This window comes from Natrix helvetica (assembly GCF_964273705.1).
Source record: "Natrix helvetica genome assembly, chromosome: 2".
NCBI lineage: Eukaryota > Metazoa > Chordata > Lepidosauria > Squamata > Natricidae > Natrix > Natrix helvetica.
This window is the reverse complement of record NC_138552.1, coordinates 52325268-52341624: the sequence shown is the minus strand read 5'-3', so window position 1 is coordinate 52341624 and position 16357 is coordinate 52325268. Positions and strand designations below refer to the sequence as shown.

The window sequence follows — 16357 nt, the reverse complement described above, 5'->3', positions numbered from 1 at the left end:
TTTGATGTATGAAATGTATTTAAGGGTCCAGTTAAATTTTGAATATTGACTTTTACTATGAGATTTTGGAATCATAGTAGATTTTGGAAGTAATGATGCAATATCAATAACTTCTCATGAGAACCAGTTTAACTACCTTGGTCATTAACAAAGATAAATGACTATGATTTTAGAAACTGGATATTAAAGGGAGTGGAACATTCTAAGAAGGAAAAAAATGCAAACAAACTTTTAAGTGTCAGTTAACTGAGACTTTGAAAATGATACAATCATTAGAAATATTAAAAGAGATCATTGAAGAATAGAGCAGGAAATTAGTAGCAACAGTATCAACAGTGTCAATAATGATGTCTGATTCTATAGATCAGGGGTGTCCAAACTTGGGAACTTTAAGACTTGTGGACTTCAACTCCCAGAATTCCCCAGCCAGCCATACTTTAAGTCCACAAGTCTTAAAGTTCCCAAGTTTGGACACCCCTGCTATAGATAGATTATATCAGATGACAGATGTGAAGCAATTCTGTCTGACAAGACAGAGAAAGTACCGAAAGGGAAATTACAAAGAACAGGCCAACAGAATTATTTGTAAAAATATGATTTATTGGATATACAGAAGAAAGTTGGATGAAGTTTTAAAAATTAAAGAGGAAATATAAATGACAAGCCAAGAGAAGGATCCATACATAATTCTAAAATTATTCAGGAGAGGTGCTTTGGAACACATGAGCATACTACCTTTCTGAAACAGCTGCCTCCTTTTTTTTCAGGCATTATATAAGCCTGAAAATCGACATAGATGCTTTAAAGAGTGATATTATAGCAGTTTTTTCTTTGAGTTAACTTCCGAAGTCTGAAAAAATGTCAGCTGTTTTAAAGAGTCATGCTTGTAGTGCTGGAAAATATTTTCCAGTGGGAGAGAGGGAGTGGTCACGTGTGGGTATTCTCAAAGACTGATTGGTCCAAAGACTGAGAGTAAACTTCTAAAATACTCCTGCCTTTCCTTCTAACTCAGTTTCCTCTCAGTCTCTTGGTCCAAGCACTGCTGAGAATCATAGGTAGGAAATTTGTTAGGTCAATCTGATATTTATTTGGCTTAATTGGGCATTTTCAACCTCTCTAAATTCTAAATTTGCAGCTGCGGCCCTAAGGGAGAGGCATCTACCTTAGGCGGGCGGGGAGGGCCCTGTGGGGCATCTATTCTTCCCCCACGCGGGCCCAGAGCGTCAGCCTGATCCCCGGGATTGCGGGGGTGCCAGCTCCAGACTTGGCTGCAGGAGAGACAGTCTTCCCTTGCACAGTTTAGAGAGGAGCAGTTTTCGGCGCCACGAGAAGTGCACGAGCCAGCCACGGAGCCGCCGCTTGATCGGACGGTTTTTCCGCGCGTTCCGGCAACTATTGGATTGCGAGGGGGCTCATTAGGGGAGGAAGAGTGTGCTTGGGGCAGCGTGGCCTCCTCCGACTGCTGAGAAGGCAGCGTTGGCTCTGGGAAGCCAGGCAGAGCCGTGATTAAGCGCTCCGGCCCTCCTCTTTCATTCGTGCTACCTCCGGTGGCCATTTTATCTGCCGCCACGTGCGCGAGGCTCCTTATTCGACTGGAAGACGGAGAGGCTGCACCCAGCAGGGGCCCAGGCTGAAGGACAGCCTTTCCCTGCCTCCCTTAGTGCGATCCGAAGGCCCAGGTCCTGGTGGGGGCTACAGGGTGACCACAGTGTGTGTGTGTGTGTGTGTGAGTGAGACAGACAGACAGAGAGAGGGAGTGAGGGAGAGAATCAGAGAGAGACTGACAGAGTCTGACAGAATCAGAGAGGTACTTTTTAACTACCTGGCAGCGGCGTTTTGCCTTGGGGGGCTCCTCAGAACATCCCAAGACTTCGGAGGGAAGCTTACAGCCCGGAGCAGGAGCAAAGCCCCTTTCCCAACTGGCCCTTCCTCCCTTGGAACGCTTCGGAGGGAAGCTTCTGCAAAAGCCCGGGCGAGTGACAACAAGTTCCCGCCATTACGAAGTCTCCGAGGCTGTAATTTTCTGAGCTGTGCGCGCGGGCCTGTTTTCCACGGCGTAGAGCAGCAGTGAGATTCTGCGCAGCGAGCGATGATTCCGGGGGCCATCCGGGAAGATGAGGAACATGAGGGGGGACTCTGCCCCCCCACTGATGGCCTCCGGCATCATCGCTCGCCGCTGCTCCACGCCGTGGAAAACAGGCCCGCGCGCACAGCTCAGAAAATTACAGCATCCGAGACTTCGTAACGGCGGGAACTTGTTGTCACTCGCCCGGGCTTTTGCAGAAGCTTCCCTCCGAAGCCCGAGAGGAGGGAGGGGAGAGGGCGCCCGGCACACAGAAGAGCCGCATTAAAGGGTGTAAAGAGCCGCATGTGGCTCGCGAGCCGCGGCTTGCCGACCACTGGCCTAGACGATGGACTGTCACACAATACTCTCCGTCGTCAGGTGGCGGCTCTTTCTTTGGTCTTGGGGGGGCTCTTCTCTCTCTCTCACGTCCCCCTGATCAAACGTTTTCTGAAGGGGGCGGCTTATCTCAGGCCTCCCCCTATCCATCGGTTCCCTACATGGGACCTTCCTCTTGTTCTCAGAGCCCTGACGGGACCCCCGTTCGAGCCTCTTCGGTCGGTGCATCTGTGATGTTTGTCCCTTAAAGTAGCCTTTTTTTGTAGCGGTTACTTCGGTCTGGCGAATTTCAAAACTAGGGGCTCTTTCGGCCAAGGATGATCTCTGCCATTTTCATCAGGATAGGGTCGTCCTTCGTCTTGATCCTGCTTTCATCCCGAAAGTGAACACCCTGTTCCATAGGGTGCAGGGGATCGTCTTGCCCGATTTCTGTCCGGGTTCCTCCAACGATAGGGAGAGACTCTGGCACTGACTGGACGTGTGTCGCGTCTTGTGTATTTATCTCCGTCGGATGGCGGAGGTCCGTTGGATGGAAGCCTTATTTGTTTCGTTCCAACTAGGAACGTTGGGGGCCAGGGTGTCTTTGGCCATCATTGGCTGTTGGCTGAGACAGGCCATCATGGAGGCATACGGGGCAGCAGGGAGCCCAGTTCCATCTGGGATAATGGCCCATTCCACCAGGAGTGCTGCGACCACGGCGGCTTGGGCCACTAGGGCCCCTTTAGAGGACATTTGCTGAGCCACTACTTGGGCGTCACCTACGCCGTTCATCCGACACTATCGTCTGGATGCGTTCGCCTCAGCGGATGCTTCTTTTGGTCGGAGGGTCCTGCAGAGGGTGGTGGCTGATACTTCCCTTATAATAATAATAATAAAATTTTATTTGTTAGCCGCACCCTCTCCAAAAGGACTCGGGGCGGCGTACAATAAAAACACTTAAAATACAAATATAGACAATACATACACATAAATATAGACGTATACGGGGAGGAGGTAGACAAATAAATGGAGAAAATTAAAATTGCAATTTAAAATCCCCTAAGTAAAATTACAAAATTAAAAACCCGTCAGGAGCGATATGATCAAACTATGGTTGAGCCAGGCCAGCTACTTGGAAAAGGTGGGTCTTGAGCTTTGTTCTGAAGGAGCGGAGGTCAGAGGTAGTCCTAATATCCGGGGGGAGGTCATTCCACAGGGCTGGGCCCGCCACAGAGAAGGCTCTGCTCCTAGGCGCCGCCCCCCGACACTGTCTGGTGGATGGCACCTGGAGAAGTCCCTCTCTATGCGAGCGAATTGGTCGCAGGGATGTATGGGGCAGGATACGATCCCGCAAGTAGCTAGGTCCTGTGCCATGGAGCGCTTTGAAGATCGTTATCAAGACCTTGAAACGCACCCGATAGACCACAGGAAGCCAGTGCAGCTCACGCAGGAGAGGTGTCACATGGGAGTACCGTGTACTCCCCATAATCACCCGCGCGGCCGCATTCTGGACCAACTGTAGTCTCCGAGTGCATTTCAAGGGAAGCCCCATGTAGAGAGCGTTGCAGTAGTTGAGGCGAGACGTCACCAGCGCATGAGTGACTGTGCGTAAGGCATCCCGGTCCAATAGGGGGCGCAATTGGCACACCAGGCGAACCTGGTGGAATGCCCCCCTTGCCACGGCTGTCACATGGTCATCCATGGACAGCAGGGAATCCAGGAGGACGCCCAAATTGCGCGCCCACTCTACGGGGGCCAGTTGTATGCCCCCAATGGCCAGAGATGGAATTAACTGGTTGAACCGGGGGGGCGGAACCCACAGCCACTCCGTCTTGGAGGGGTTGAGCTTGAGTCGGTTGTCATCCATCCTTGGGCCTTAGCTGTTAGTTCTATCCCTCCCTGGGACTAAGGTTGGGTATGTCCCACACGTGACCACTCCCTCTCTCCCACTGGAAAAAGAACGTTGGTCTTACCTGAATGTTTCTTTTTGGGGGGAGAGAGGGAGTGGTCACGACCCGCCCTGGCCATGTTGTTGAGGCCAAGGGGAGGACAGGTGGTTCCCAGGGGAGGGTGTTTTTCGGTTGTTTTTGTTTGTTGTAGTGACCATTCCCTCTCTCCCCCCGAAAAGAAACGTTCAGGTAAGACTAACATTCTTTTTCAGATAGTTTTTAAACCATATACTCACTGCTACGTATATAAATCAGGTCTTTCATAATTAAAGAATATTCTTAACTTGAGATTATCAAAGGATCACTTTTATATAGAAGGCTAACAAAATGAAAACTTAGAAACCACAAAGCTAGTGAGAAATCCCACAAGAATTTCTATCTATTTCAGTAAATAGGCCATACAGTCCAAAGCATTGCCAAATGAATAGGCTGATGGATAGGCATGGAAGAGAAAAAAACAATAACTTATGTAAATAGGAATAAACAATGACATAAATTATATTTTAGTATCAATAATGTATGATGTCAACAATAGGAAGTAAAGTGTGCTTGGTCATATAAATATACATACATGATATGGAAGGATTATATTACAGGTATGTCAAGTTTAGCTATGGTGCTGAGCTTATTTTATATGTTTTTTTAGGTCCATATTCCCTCTTGGAAGTAGAAAACAGCCCTTCTAACACAGCAGGAGTACCATATGTATATTAGACATGAGAAAATTTACATTAATGTTGTTATTTGTTCTGTTAATCTGATTCTAATCATAAGTATATTTTAGACCAATATGTATTTGTATTGTCTTTGCTAACAGTTATAAACAATCTTTAAGTTTTGTTTATCAGGTTAATCATGTAACTCACTAATCTGTGTAAGTTTTGTTTATAGGTTTTAACACGTAACTCACTAATTAAGTTCTACCTGTTTGTCTTGGTAAATATTTGCAGAAGCGTCCACTTTAAATTAAATCTATTTGCTTGAACATGTATTCTTCAAATTGAGATCTGCTTAGTTATTGGCCTTGGAATCAAACTTTGATGTTGCTTTTTTAAATATTTGCCTGTGGCATTATATGTAGTTTGAAAATCTGTAATATTTGAGTCAGTTCTTTCCAACACTCAAATTAATGACAATAAAAGTTTTAGGTATGATTTCTGATATGGTCTGGGTTGCCAAAAAGTAGAAAGCTTCAGCAAAATTATTAATTTTCATTTATATTCAGTGGATAATACAACAAAAATATGTTTTCCTCCTTAGAATGCTTCTGAGATCTTTTAAAGCAGTGGTTCTCAACCTTCCTAATGCCGCAACCCTTTAATACAGTTCCTCATGTGGTGACCCCCAACCATAAACAATTTTTAGTTGCTACTCTATAACTGTACTTTTGCTACTGTTATGAATCGTAATGTAGATATTGATATTGGAAGACTGCTATCATATCACGCTTAAGTTCTTCTTTTCATTCAACCAGACATGCCCAATTCCTGCAACTGTTCTTCATATGTTTGAGCTTCCAGTCCCCTAATCCTCTTGGTTGCTCTTCTTTGCACTTTTTCTAGACTAGAGTCTCCACATCTTTTTTATAGAGGCAGCCAGCATCTTGTCTGCTCCTAAATTTTGGATCTGAAAAGAATCACATCCTGGAGGCTGGACAACCTCGGCTGTTATACAATCATACACACACATACACAGAGACACACAGTGGCTTTATTCCCACAGCCTCCTTAACTAAGTTGCCTGCAGCTGCATTCACAAACTTGCTTACCCTGCCTGGATGGATCTTCAACCTGGTTTGGGATTGTTTGCAGGAGTGCTCTTAACCTTGGTGGTGGTGGTAAGCTTAACCTTAATTTATTGGGCAAATGTCGTGCATTGTTTATTTTTATTTTTAATTTTTTTAAAAAAGTTTTTTATTTTCTCTTTCAAGTTCATTCATAAATATACACTCTTATAATTACCATTAATTATATCACTATCATTAATCACTTATTGTTATTTACTTACAAATATACAGAATACAGTTTGGGTCACTTGCCATCCCATTTTATTTTGCAACAACCTTGCTCCTTCTATCTTCTCTACCTCCCTTCTCTGCCTTCTTCTTTCCTCCTCTCCTTCTTCTTCCCCTCTCTTTCCTCCCTTCCTCCTCTTCTCCTTCTTCTTACCCTCTCTCCTACTCCTACTTCCCCTCCTTTGCTTTCTCTGCTTTTACCCTTTCTTCTCTTCCCTCCTCCTTCCTCCCTCCTCCTTACTCTCTCTTTCCTCCCCTCCTCCTCTCTTCCCACCCTCTATCCTACTCTTAATTCCTCTCCCTTCCTCTGCTTTTACACTTTCTTCCTTTCCCTCCTCTTCCTTCCCTTCTTCCCTTCTCTTTCCTCCCCTCCCTTTTTCTCACCCTCTCTCCTACTCTTAATTCCCCTCCCTCTGCTTTTACCCTTTCTTCCTTTCCCTCCTCCTCCTTCCTCCCTTCTTCCCATCTCTTTACTCCCCATCTCCTCCTCCTCCTTACCCACTCTCCTACTCTTACTTCCCCCCCTTTGCTTCCTCTGCTTTTACCCTTTCTTCCTTTCCCTCCTCCTTCCTCCCTTCTTCTTCCTCTCTCTTTCCTCCCCACCTCCTCTCTTCTCCTCCCTCTTTCCTCCCCTTCTCCTCTCTTCTCCTCCCTCTTACCCTCTGTCCTACTCTTGATTCCCCTCCTTTACTCCCCCTGCTTTACCCTTTCTCCCTTTCCCTCATCTTTCCTCCTTTCCGTTGTTGCTCTTGCTTATTTACTTTCTCTGATGGGCTCTTGGGGTGGCATTTCAGGAAACACAACTTTATATATCATTTTCTCTGTTACATTTTATTTCTAATAATAATTCCACTTGTATCATTTTTAAATAGTTATCTTGCATTGCATTTTTTTTGCTCTTTTCCTTTGTGCATGGTTTATGGTACTTTTAGCAAGCAGGTTTTCATTGTGTGAATGGGGCCAATTCGGGCTCCTGAGTTTGGCTCTTGATGACAGGTCTGGTTGTGGATATAGATATACTTACAAGTACCTGGCAGCGGCGTGGAAAACATAACCATGCACACGCCCCGCACAATTACAGCCCGGAGCAGGACCTAAGCCCCTTCCTCCCTCACAGAAACACTTTCCCGCCATTATAAAGTCTCAGAGGCTAATTGTACGGGGTGTGCACGCACAGCTATGTTTTTTACGGCGTGGAGCTGCAGCGACATGCTGCGTGGCCATTCCGGAGCCCGTCTGCTGGTATTTCAAGGAACGTGAGGTGGAGTCTAAACTTTAGAGTTGCGCTGGTCTCAGCAACCCCTGTGAAACAGTCATTCGACCCCAAAAGGGGTCGCGATCCACAGGTTGAGAACCGCTGTTTTAATGCATCATGAGAATAAGGAGTGTGCCATTCTCCAAAGAGCACACCCATTCTCACAAGACTTAGAGAAGACCTCAGAAGCTTTGCAACGTATTGTGAAAAGAAGCATCACTCTTTGGAGAGTAAACCGCTCATGCAATTTGAAGAATGGCATAATTTGGCCTTGGGAAGAAAGATTGGCATGACTAGCAGTTGCCTCACATACAGATACATTACAGTGAAACTGGGCATGCCACATCAGCAGGCGGAGGAAAATGACCAGGTCAGCTGGGATGATGGAGTGCAAAGCAGTGAGGGTAACTTGGTTGGGCTGCGCTGCACCACACTACACCACATTACTAGGCTTCAGCTTCACACCACACTGTTGGAGCTTCCCGGGCATTTGGCACTTCCCAAAGTGCAGCAACAGTGGCCCAGTCTGGGACAGCGGAGACTTTCAAAGGTGGCTTTGCACTGCACCGCAGCTCAGGAACATAAGTGTATTCTTTCCCTGTGCTTGCACTGCAGCAACACCCCCCCCCCCAACACACACTTATATGTGGCCTATGCTGGACCTTTTCGTGCATACCCATACACACACACACCGGTGGCATTCCTGCAGTCCCCTCACTTAATGATTCACACATCTCAAGTTATGGCAACTGGGACTGTTGGTATTGTGGTTGCTAAGCAATTTGATCAAGTGATGTCTTATTTTATGACCATAGTGATAGAAATTCCACTGCCAATTGTGGTTGTCAGTTGAGGAATGCCTGTATTGATAAAAATGTTACAAATGTAACAAAGGACAGATATGAGCAATATAAGTATTCTTAATTCCGATTAAAAGAATGAAGGAGTCTTTAAAAAAAAAAAAAACACACACACACACAACTGTTGCATTAACAGAATCACCTGCTATAATACCACATTATACTTTCAAAGGGAGGTTGCAATTACTATACAATTGGTGGTGATGCTGGCTTAAATTGACTTGGAGTGGGCAGCTTTCCTAGTAATTGGATGACAGATGACTCTTGAAATAATTGGCTTTTGAATGTTTGGAGGATTTAGTGATATTCTGCCATTTGGCACTGGGAAAGAGGAGTACGATCACATCACTGGTGAATGGCTTGTAAATTCTACTTAAGTATTTTAATTAGTGACTGTGTTTAGAAGATAAATCAACAAAGAATTATAATTTGTAAAAGCAGTTGAAATTAGAATATCAGATGGTCTTTTCATTTTTTCTCTTGGATAAATATTTCTGTCTCTGTCATCAGAAATTCAGCAGTAGAATTTTCCTTTCCACTCAGTATATATGCCACAAAAAGTTTCACACTTTATGATTGCCCAGTATCAGCCAGTTAGAAATGTGAAGCTGCTGTCAGGAAACACATTTGGCTGCCTTAATATTTTAGAGATTTGCCATATTTTCTAAATACTCAAATGCTTAGCCTAGCAAGCTTGTTTTATAGATTTTTTCCCCTTTTCTTTTCAAAATATTTTAAGTATGTTGCCATATTTTACTGTACCATTTTACTCCTGTCAAAGGAAAAATATGTCTCTTTTATGAAGGTTCTAGCTGTCATTTTATGAAGCTGGTAGAAACCTGCCTTTCCGGTTTTTACTGCTGCTGCATTATAAAGCATAACTTTATGACTCATTTTGAACAATTCTTTCTTTGCTGATGATTTTTCAAATCTTTCCCTAATCATAATGTAAGCCTTTATCAGATTTAAGTATAAAGCCAACTCTTTAAATTTTAGCAATATTCCTATTCCAGATTGGTTATTCACTATTTTTCTCTTCTCCCACTGATGGAGTTTCCCACCCGAAGTGTGTGTAATGATCAGGATTGTACTCTGTTTGGAAGCAAGATGCCACATTGTTCTTTAGTTTTGCTTTTGAGTCAGCTTTCAACAAAGCAGGGCACTCTCAAAAATCTATACAGCCATGTTATGCAGTCAGTGACCTTGTTTATATAATTTGTTTAACTCCGTCAAAGTGGGAAAGGGATTAATGTGTCATGTGAGCACTTGACTGCAGTGATAGAGTAGAAAGACTAATAGAGATTTCATTGGTCAACCGTGTTCATACAAAGTTAGTGGATCTTGAACCCTTTCTCTTCCTACTGCTCAAAAATAAGACAAGCCTTTGGATAGTGCCACAAAACTCGGGTTTCTCTAGACACAGTATAGCTCTGTTCTAAACCCATCACACACAGCCAAAGAAAGTGGAAGAAGAGCAGAAAATGTTTGGGATAGGTATAGTGTTGATTCCCATTGAGCCACTAGGGATTTGCATTTTTTTTTTCCATTGATTCTAAAAATAATTAGAGTAAATCCTTTTTGTAGGGCCTGGGAAGATATCTAAAACAAGCACTCCCTGCTTGACTTCATCATTCCTGATCATGCTGGTAGTGTTGAATTTGTTACTTTGAGAAATTGATGACTGAGTCAGTTGTGTTATTCGAACCAGTCTAGGATTTTGCAGAAGGAAAATATCACACCTACGCAAATGTATACATATGCTAATTACATCATTACATGGTTCTTGCTATCCACTATCTATGCTTGCGGGGAATTCTAAGAAGTTATAGCCATCAGAGGTCTACCTTACTATGTTCAGACATGTGCCTTACTCTTTTATGAGTAATGCAAACTATAACAGTCTTAACATAGGCTCTGGTACTGGTTGAATATGCTTTGCATTACAAGGTCGACTTGATAGTCATCATGACTCATTTCTGAAGTTGTAATGTAATAATTTCACTGATTCCTGTAAGTGCAAATCAAGTGAGAGGTTCTGAATACCAATCGAAACATTGAAAAGTATAGGATACTAACATGGATTGCATATGAAAAGTATCTTTGTAGCAATTATTATATTTCTATTCAACTAATGTAGAATATGTTTTAGTTGATTTTCCTTTAACTTATTAAGGAAATGGAACCTTATAAAACACAAGCTCTACTCATAAAGATAAGTAAAATAAAATATTGGTCTACTAAAATAGATTCAGAATTTTCTTTTCCTCCTCTTTGTTTCTGAACTGTTTTACAAAGATAGAATTTTTCAGTTATTTATATACAGAAGCTATAGCTTAGTGGAGCAATACAGTATAATTGCACAGATAAGAATTCTGTAGCATTAGTGTCAAAGATTTCTTCCTGGAATATTTGAAAGCTATTGTCAGTCAAAGCTAATCACACTAGGTGGCATGGGAAAATAAGGCATCTTTCTACAGTAATAATTAATGAGCTTATGGTGATACTGCTTCTTCAGAAAGCATAACCTAGATTCAATACAGCCACAGTTTTACTAATAAATATAATTACTGCAAACTTGGGAACAAATGCATCTTCATGACAAAGAAATGAAGCTGTACATGTTGACTTAGGACCATAATTGAACCTGGAATTACACTTATAGCTTGTGGTGGTCATTAAGTGGAACACCATTTGAACAGGCCTCATTTTATGACCTTTTTGTGATGATCATTAAGAAAATTCATTTTCCCCAATGGGCTTTTCTTTTTCTGCCAGAAACCGGAAGTAAAAGGCAGAAACTAGCAAAATTGCAGTCACATGACTGTGGGATGCTGCAATGACTAAATGCAGCCAGTTGCCCAGTGCCCAAACTGTGATCACATGACTGTAAGGGGTGTGGCCATTGGAACTTCGGGTCAAAAGTAGCTCTGGGAAATTCAATTGAAATTTTGAATGATCGCTAAACAACCGGTTATTAAACAAGGATTACCAGTAATATTTTTTTGCCCAACTTATTGGCCTTGTCATTTTCTGACTCTACTTGTCTCATGGCAGGACCAACAGAAAAATCAGTTATTGTGGGCAAGCAAGGACAAATGCAAACAGTGAAAAAATATTGTAGTGGAAGTGGTTGGTTTGGTGCCCTTCAGTTGTTCCGGACTGAAAGCTCCAATGTAGCCAACTATGAGCACTCCTGAAAATTTTAATTAGAAAATCCAGAGGGCATTTGATTGTATACCACAGATGTAATTCTATGGTATAGCTGCTGCACTATTAAAATGTTATATTGCATATGCACATATTGGTTAATACTACTACATTTTGGTAAAGGCATCCCCTATTTACAAATTTCCAAGTTAAAAACTTTCTCCTATGTGAACAAACCTTTCTGTATTCCCAACCTAGAAAATTGCAGAAGGTGGGAAAAGATAGGAAAAGGGTTTGTTTGTGGCACACTGCAGGGAAGGACAGTTACACTCCACAGCCAAGGAATGCCTTGGCCATGAGGAGTGGAGGTGGGCTTGAGCATGCCTGAAAGAGAGCCCAAGTACTCTAAGGACGTAAAGGGTTGCTTAGGCAGGGGTGAGTCTGCTCCAACCTAATGTCAAACCTGGGACGAGGGTCAATCAGGGGAGGAAAAAAAAAAGTTGAGACACGAGCCCGAAGAGGTTTGTGGTAGAGAAATGTGCTGCAAGAACAGCCATTGAAACCTGGAGCCTGGCATCCCCTGCCACTGTGAAGCCTCCACCAAATGTGCTCTTACTTATTCCTCTGGAGAATGGAGTAGTGCACTTCAGTCCACCCTCAGGTTATGTGTGGTGGCAGCACCTGATTGTCTTGCTGGAAGCCCTTCCCTAAAAAGAGTCCTAATAGCCCATGGAGGGACGTGATAGCTCAGTGGCTAAGACGCTGAGCTAGTCGATCAGAAAGGTCGGCAGTTTGGCGGTTCAAATCCCTAGTGCCGCGTAACGGAGTGAGCTCCCGTTACTTGTCCCAGCTTCTGCCAACCTACCAGTTCGAAAGCATGAAAAAAATGCAAGTAGAAAAATTAGGAACCACCTTTGGTGGGAAGGTAGCAGTGTACCATACACCTTCGGCATTTAGTCATGCCGGCCACATGACCATGGAGACGTCTTCGGACAGTACTGGCTCTTTGGCTTTGAAACAGGGATAAGCCCCACCCTCTAGAGTTGGGAATGACTAGCACATATGTGCGAGGGGAACCTTTACCTTTAATAGCCCATGGGAAGACTGGCCGTGCCAGCAGCCAAAGCCACAATGGATCAATGTGGTAGAGATCCTCTGTACCCAAAACCAGGGTTTGGGTTAGTCCTTGATCAATTGGAGAAATGTAACTTAATTTATATAAAGTAGGAATTGTACTTGATATGGAGTTTTTATACCTGCTTATGAACAAAATGGACTTACAAAAGCTTTGTAAATAGAAGACTGGCTGTACAAAGTTACATTTTTTTTCTCTCCAAAATATTTATGTTCAGTATAGGTTGAAATTGATCTTATACTCATGCTTTTAAGTCTTTGTTGTTTCATGCCAGTTTTCTGATTACATGTTTTAATTTTGTCTTAAAGTAATTTAAAGTAATTAAAAACAGGTGTTGAAATTTATTTTATATTACTTGCTAGCTTTAAGATTTTGAACATTAAGTTAAAATGACTTTGAGAATTCTTTTTTTTTCTTGGCTATTTTACATTGAGATTTTTCTCTGATTCTTTTTTTTTAACATCTAAACTGTGTGAGTGTGCTTGATTGTATATTCAAAGCCTATATTCTCTTTTCATGTTGTTGGCACATTAATTACTAAATGCATGATATCTCTCATTTCTTCATGTTTAAAACTTGTTTATGAATGTATCATAAAGAGAAACAAATGTGTTATACCTATATTTTAATTATAAAGCATCCTGTACTTCTTCATTGTCTAGGACATATTGTTCAGCTAACAATGTATACTTACACAGTACTACTAGCAAAGTAAAATAAATTGCCTTTTTCCTACAGGTAGTTCTTGCCTTTGTTGTTTAACAGCTGTTACCACTATATACTAATGCCCTTAAAATAAACCACAGTATTACTGGTATCAACTAGTAATGCGTGCATAAATATGCAAAAGTTGAATTCATTAAATCAGTCTGTATATGGATTTGCCTGATGTTTTCACTTCCCTTAGGGAATCTGAAATCACAAAGTGTTGAGGAGAATGTTTGAATATGGGCAAGAATGAATAATGCAGATCACAGTTTGAGTACATAATTACGTGACCTCATGATATTAGAGAAAACTTGTCAATATAATTGCTCAACCTTTTCTGTAAAATGACTGGTGAATATGAGGAAAAAAAACTTTTCTTGTCATTGCAATTTTTGTTAAAGACAGTTCTAATAATGCAGTCTCCTCTGGTAGACTTATCTAGCTGAATGCATGAATGCCACTGTGTAGCTAACAAAAGAATGAACATTTGTATGAAAAGTCTCTGCACATTCTTTCCCACAGAAATCAACGAAAGGGTCGGTTGTCCTGGGCTACGTATTCCGGCATTTAAACCTCATTGAGATAGATTATTTTGGACTGCGGTACTGTGACAGAAGTCACCAGACGGTGAGTAAAAGCTACAAGAGATTAGATATTCCAGAATAGATAACAGAATGACCTTTTTTTTTAACAGTTCTGTTTTACACTGTCACATGCTGTCTCAGCAAGTTAGTTGTTAAACAGATAAAATCTATATCCCATTAGTGCATGCAAATTAATATTAAGTCAGGAATTCTTTTGGAGGGGAGGGTTAGTCATTAACTGTATAAAAAATGCCTTTCCTAGTCAGAGGAATAGATTCAAGTCTCAAAAGGCTAACATGTCAATAAGTAAATGTTCCTAAGAGGAAGCTCATAACTGAAATAAAATTTATATTAATGCTGAGATTATTCAGTTTCCTGCATGTTATTTTTGAGTATCCCCACTCTCAGTGCATAATCAGATTAGAGATCTTTTAAATTCATAATTTTTGATGCTAAATATGTATGGAAGGATAGCATGTATGCGGAGTTCCCTGTTCAATAGATAGTTGCATTAGTTAGATTTTTATGGCAATGGGAGTCAAAAGTGCACATCCTGTCCTAAGTTCAAGGCTTATTCTAGATGAAATACTGGTACTTGACAATAGGGAAATAAATTTCACATGATGCAATTTATTTTGTGAACTTTTTAAACTAGGACAATTGTCCATATATATTACAATGATGAAAAGGAGTCTTACAGTTGGAGCGATGTGAACATGATTGTGCATGTTTGTTACACATGATTAACCTAAAAATTAAGCATGGGCTTTCCAAATTCTAAATTAATGGTTTGATACTTTCCAGTTAAGTAAAACTTCATTATTCAAAAGAAATCTCCCCAAACAGTTTTAACAGCATGATAGGAATATTGTATTAATTATTGGAAGAACAGGCCTAGTTTTGATGTCAAACTGATTTTAGAGGCTAGATTTAGATGTTACAGTCAGAGGTGGGTTGCTCTCGGTTCAGCTGAACTGGTAATGGAATTCACGCATAGGTCGTAGAACCGACAGCAATCCAGGCTTGCCATGTCCCCGAACTGGTTCCCTCGCTACTGGGCCACCACCATTTTGGTTTTTAGTGACTGTGTGTGTGCAGCTCACTGTAAATTGTTCTGCGCATGTGCAAAGAACAATTTACCTTGAACAGCGCATGCAGTGCACGTCTGGTGCGCGCGGGGATTGTGAACCGGTAGTAAAACTGGCAGCAACCCACCCCTGGTTACAGTGTAAGACATTCAAATTAATATATGTTTATGCTGCTGTTCATCTGTTAATGCAGTAAAATGTTCATAGTTTTCTCCCAGAAAATTATTAGAATAGCTACATATTTTGAGGAAATTGGTTTAAAATTATATGACTGATACTTGTAGTCTTGCAGAGAAACAAATATATTTGTATCTGACTGAATAATACTAATATTGACGATAGTTATCATGGGGCAAAGAACTAAAACTAAAAACTGATCTTGACTTTCAAGTTATATAAACAACTGAAATAAAACTGGTTAAAAGACATTTATGGTATGCATTCATACCTGGATATTAAATGTTGAAATGAGTTATGTATTCTAATGAAGATAAAGACTTTTATGATAACATACATTGGATTGAAATGGAATATTCTATGAAATCAGATTAAAAATTATGGAAGTATAATATGCAGATCTGCAATTTATAGTTATGCACCTGGGAAAGTATTCGTAATGAAATAGAAGCTCATTTGGGTGTGCAGATAACTTCAACTTGTCTACCTCCAGAAAAACCCCTATATGAAATGATTATAATTATTACATATCCCATTTCTGTGTGCATACATCTGTTTTTATTAATATATTAACTATACCATGGTAATTGAGAATCTTTCTTACAGAATAGGCAATATTATATGAATAAAGACATAGGAAATAAATAATTGCACAATAAGGAAACTACTCTTTAAAGTTTGTTACATCCTCTGCTCAGCCGACATGCAAGCATTATTATAATCAATACATATGATATTTTCTTTAAGGTTTAGTTGAAAAATTGTGGGGTAAAATTGTTTTATGTCTTTGATTAAAACAGCTATTTTCTTACTCACTTTACCTTTCACATGCATTCTTTTATTGCATAATTTTTAAACTGCATTTCAAAATACAATTAAATATAGGAGATCAAGAAAGTTGATTGAAGTAACTAAATGCTTTTAATGAGATACGTGGGCTGGGTTTAGCAATATCATGTTGCTCATATAAGAAGTAACTTGTAGTCTCTGTGTGTGTTGAAACTAGTTTAAATCCCAAATAGGGTATATAAAAAAACAAAGGTGTATTTGTATTTTGGCT

The 16357-nt window shown here is 41.2% G+C and overlaps 1 protein-coding gene across 3 annotated transcripts in view; it reads left to right on the top strand.

Annotated features, from left to right (window-relative positions):
- EPB41L4A (erythrocyte membrane protein band 4.1 like 4A) overlaps positions 1-16357 on the top strand; it is a 90187-nt gene that overhangs the window by 19994 nt on the left and 53836 nt on the right. For 2 of the 3 annotated variants that reach the window (XM_081943432.1, XM_081943431.1), the window contains exon 3: positions 13971-14075. The exons of the other annotated variant lie outside the window; for it this stretch is intronic. In XM_081943432.1, coding sequence (XP_081799558.1) covers positions 13971-14075 — 105 coding nt within the window. The remainder of the gene's footprint in view (positions 1-13970; positions 14076-16357) is intronic. 3 annotated transcript variants of the gene reach the window in all.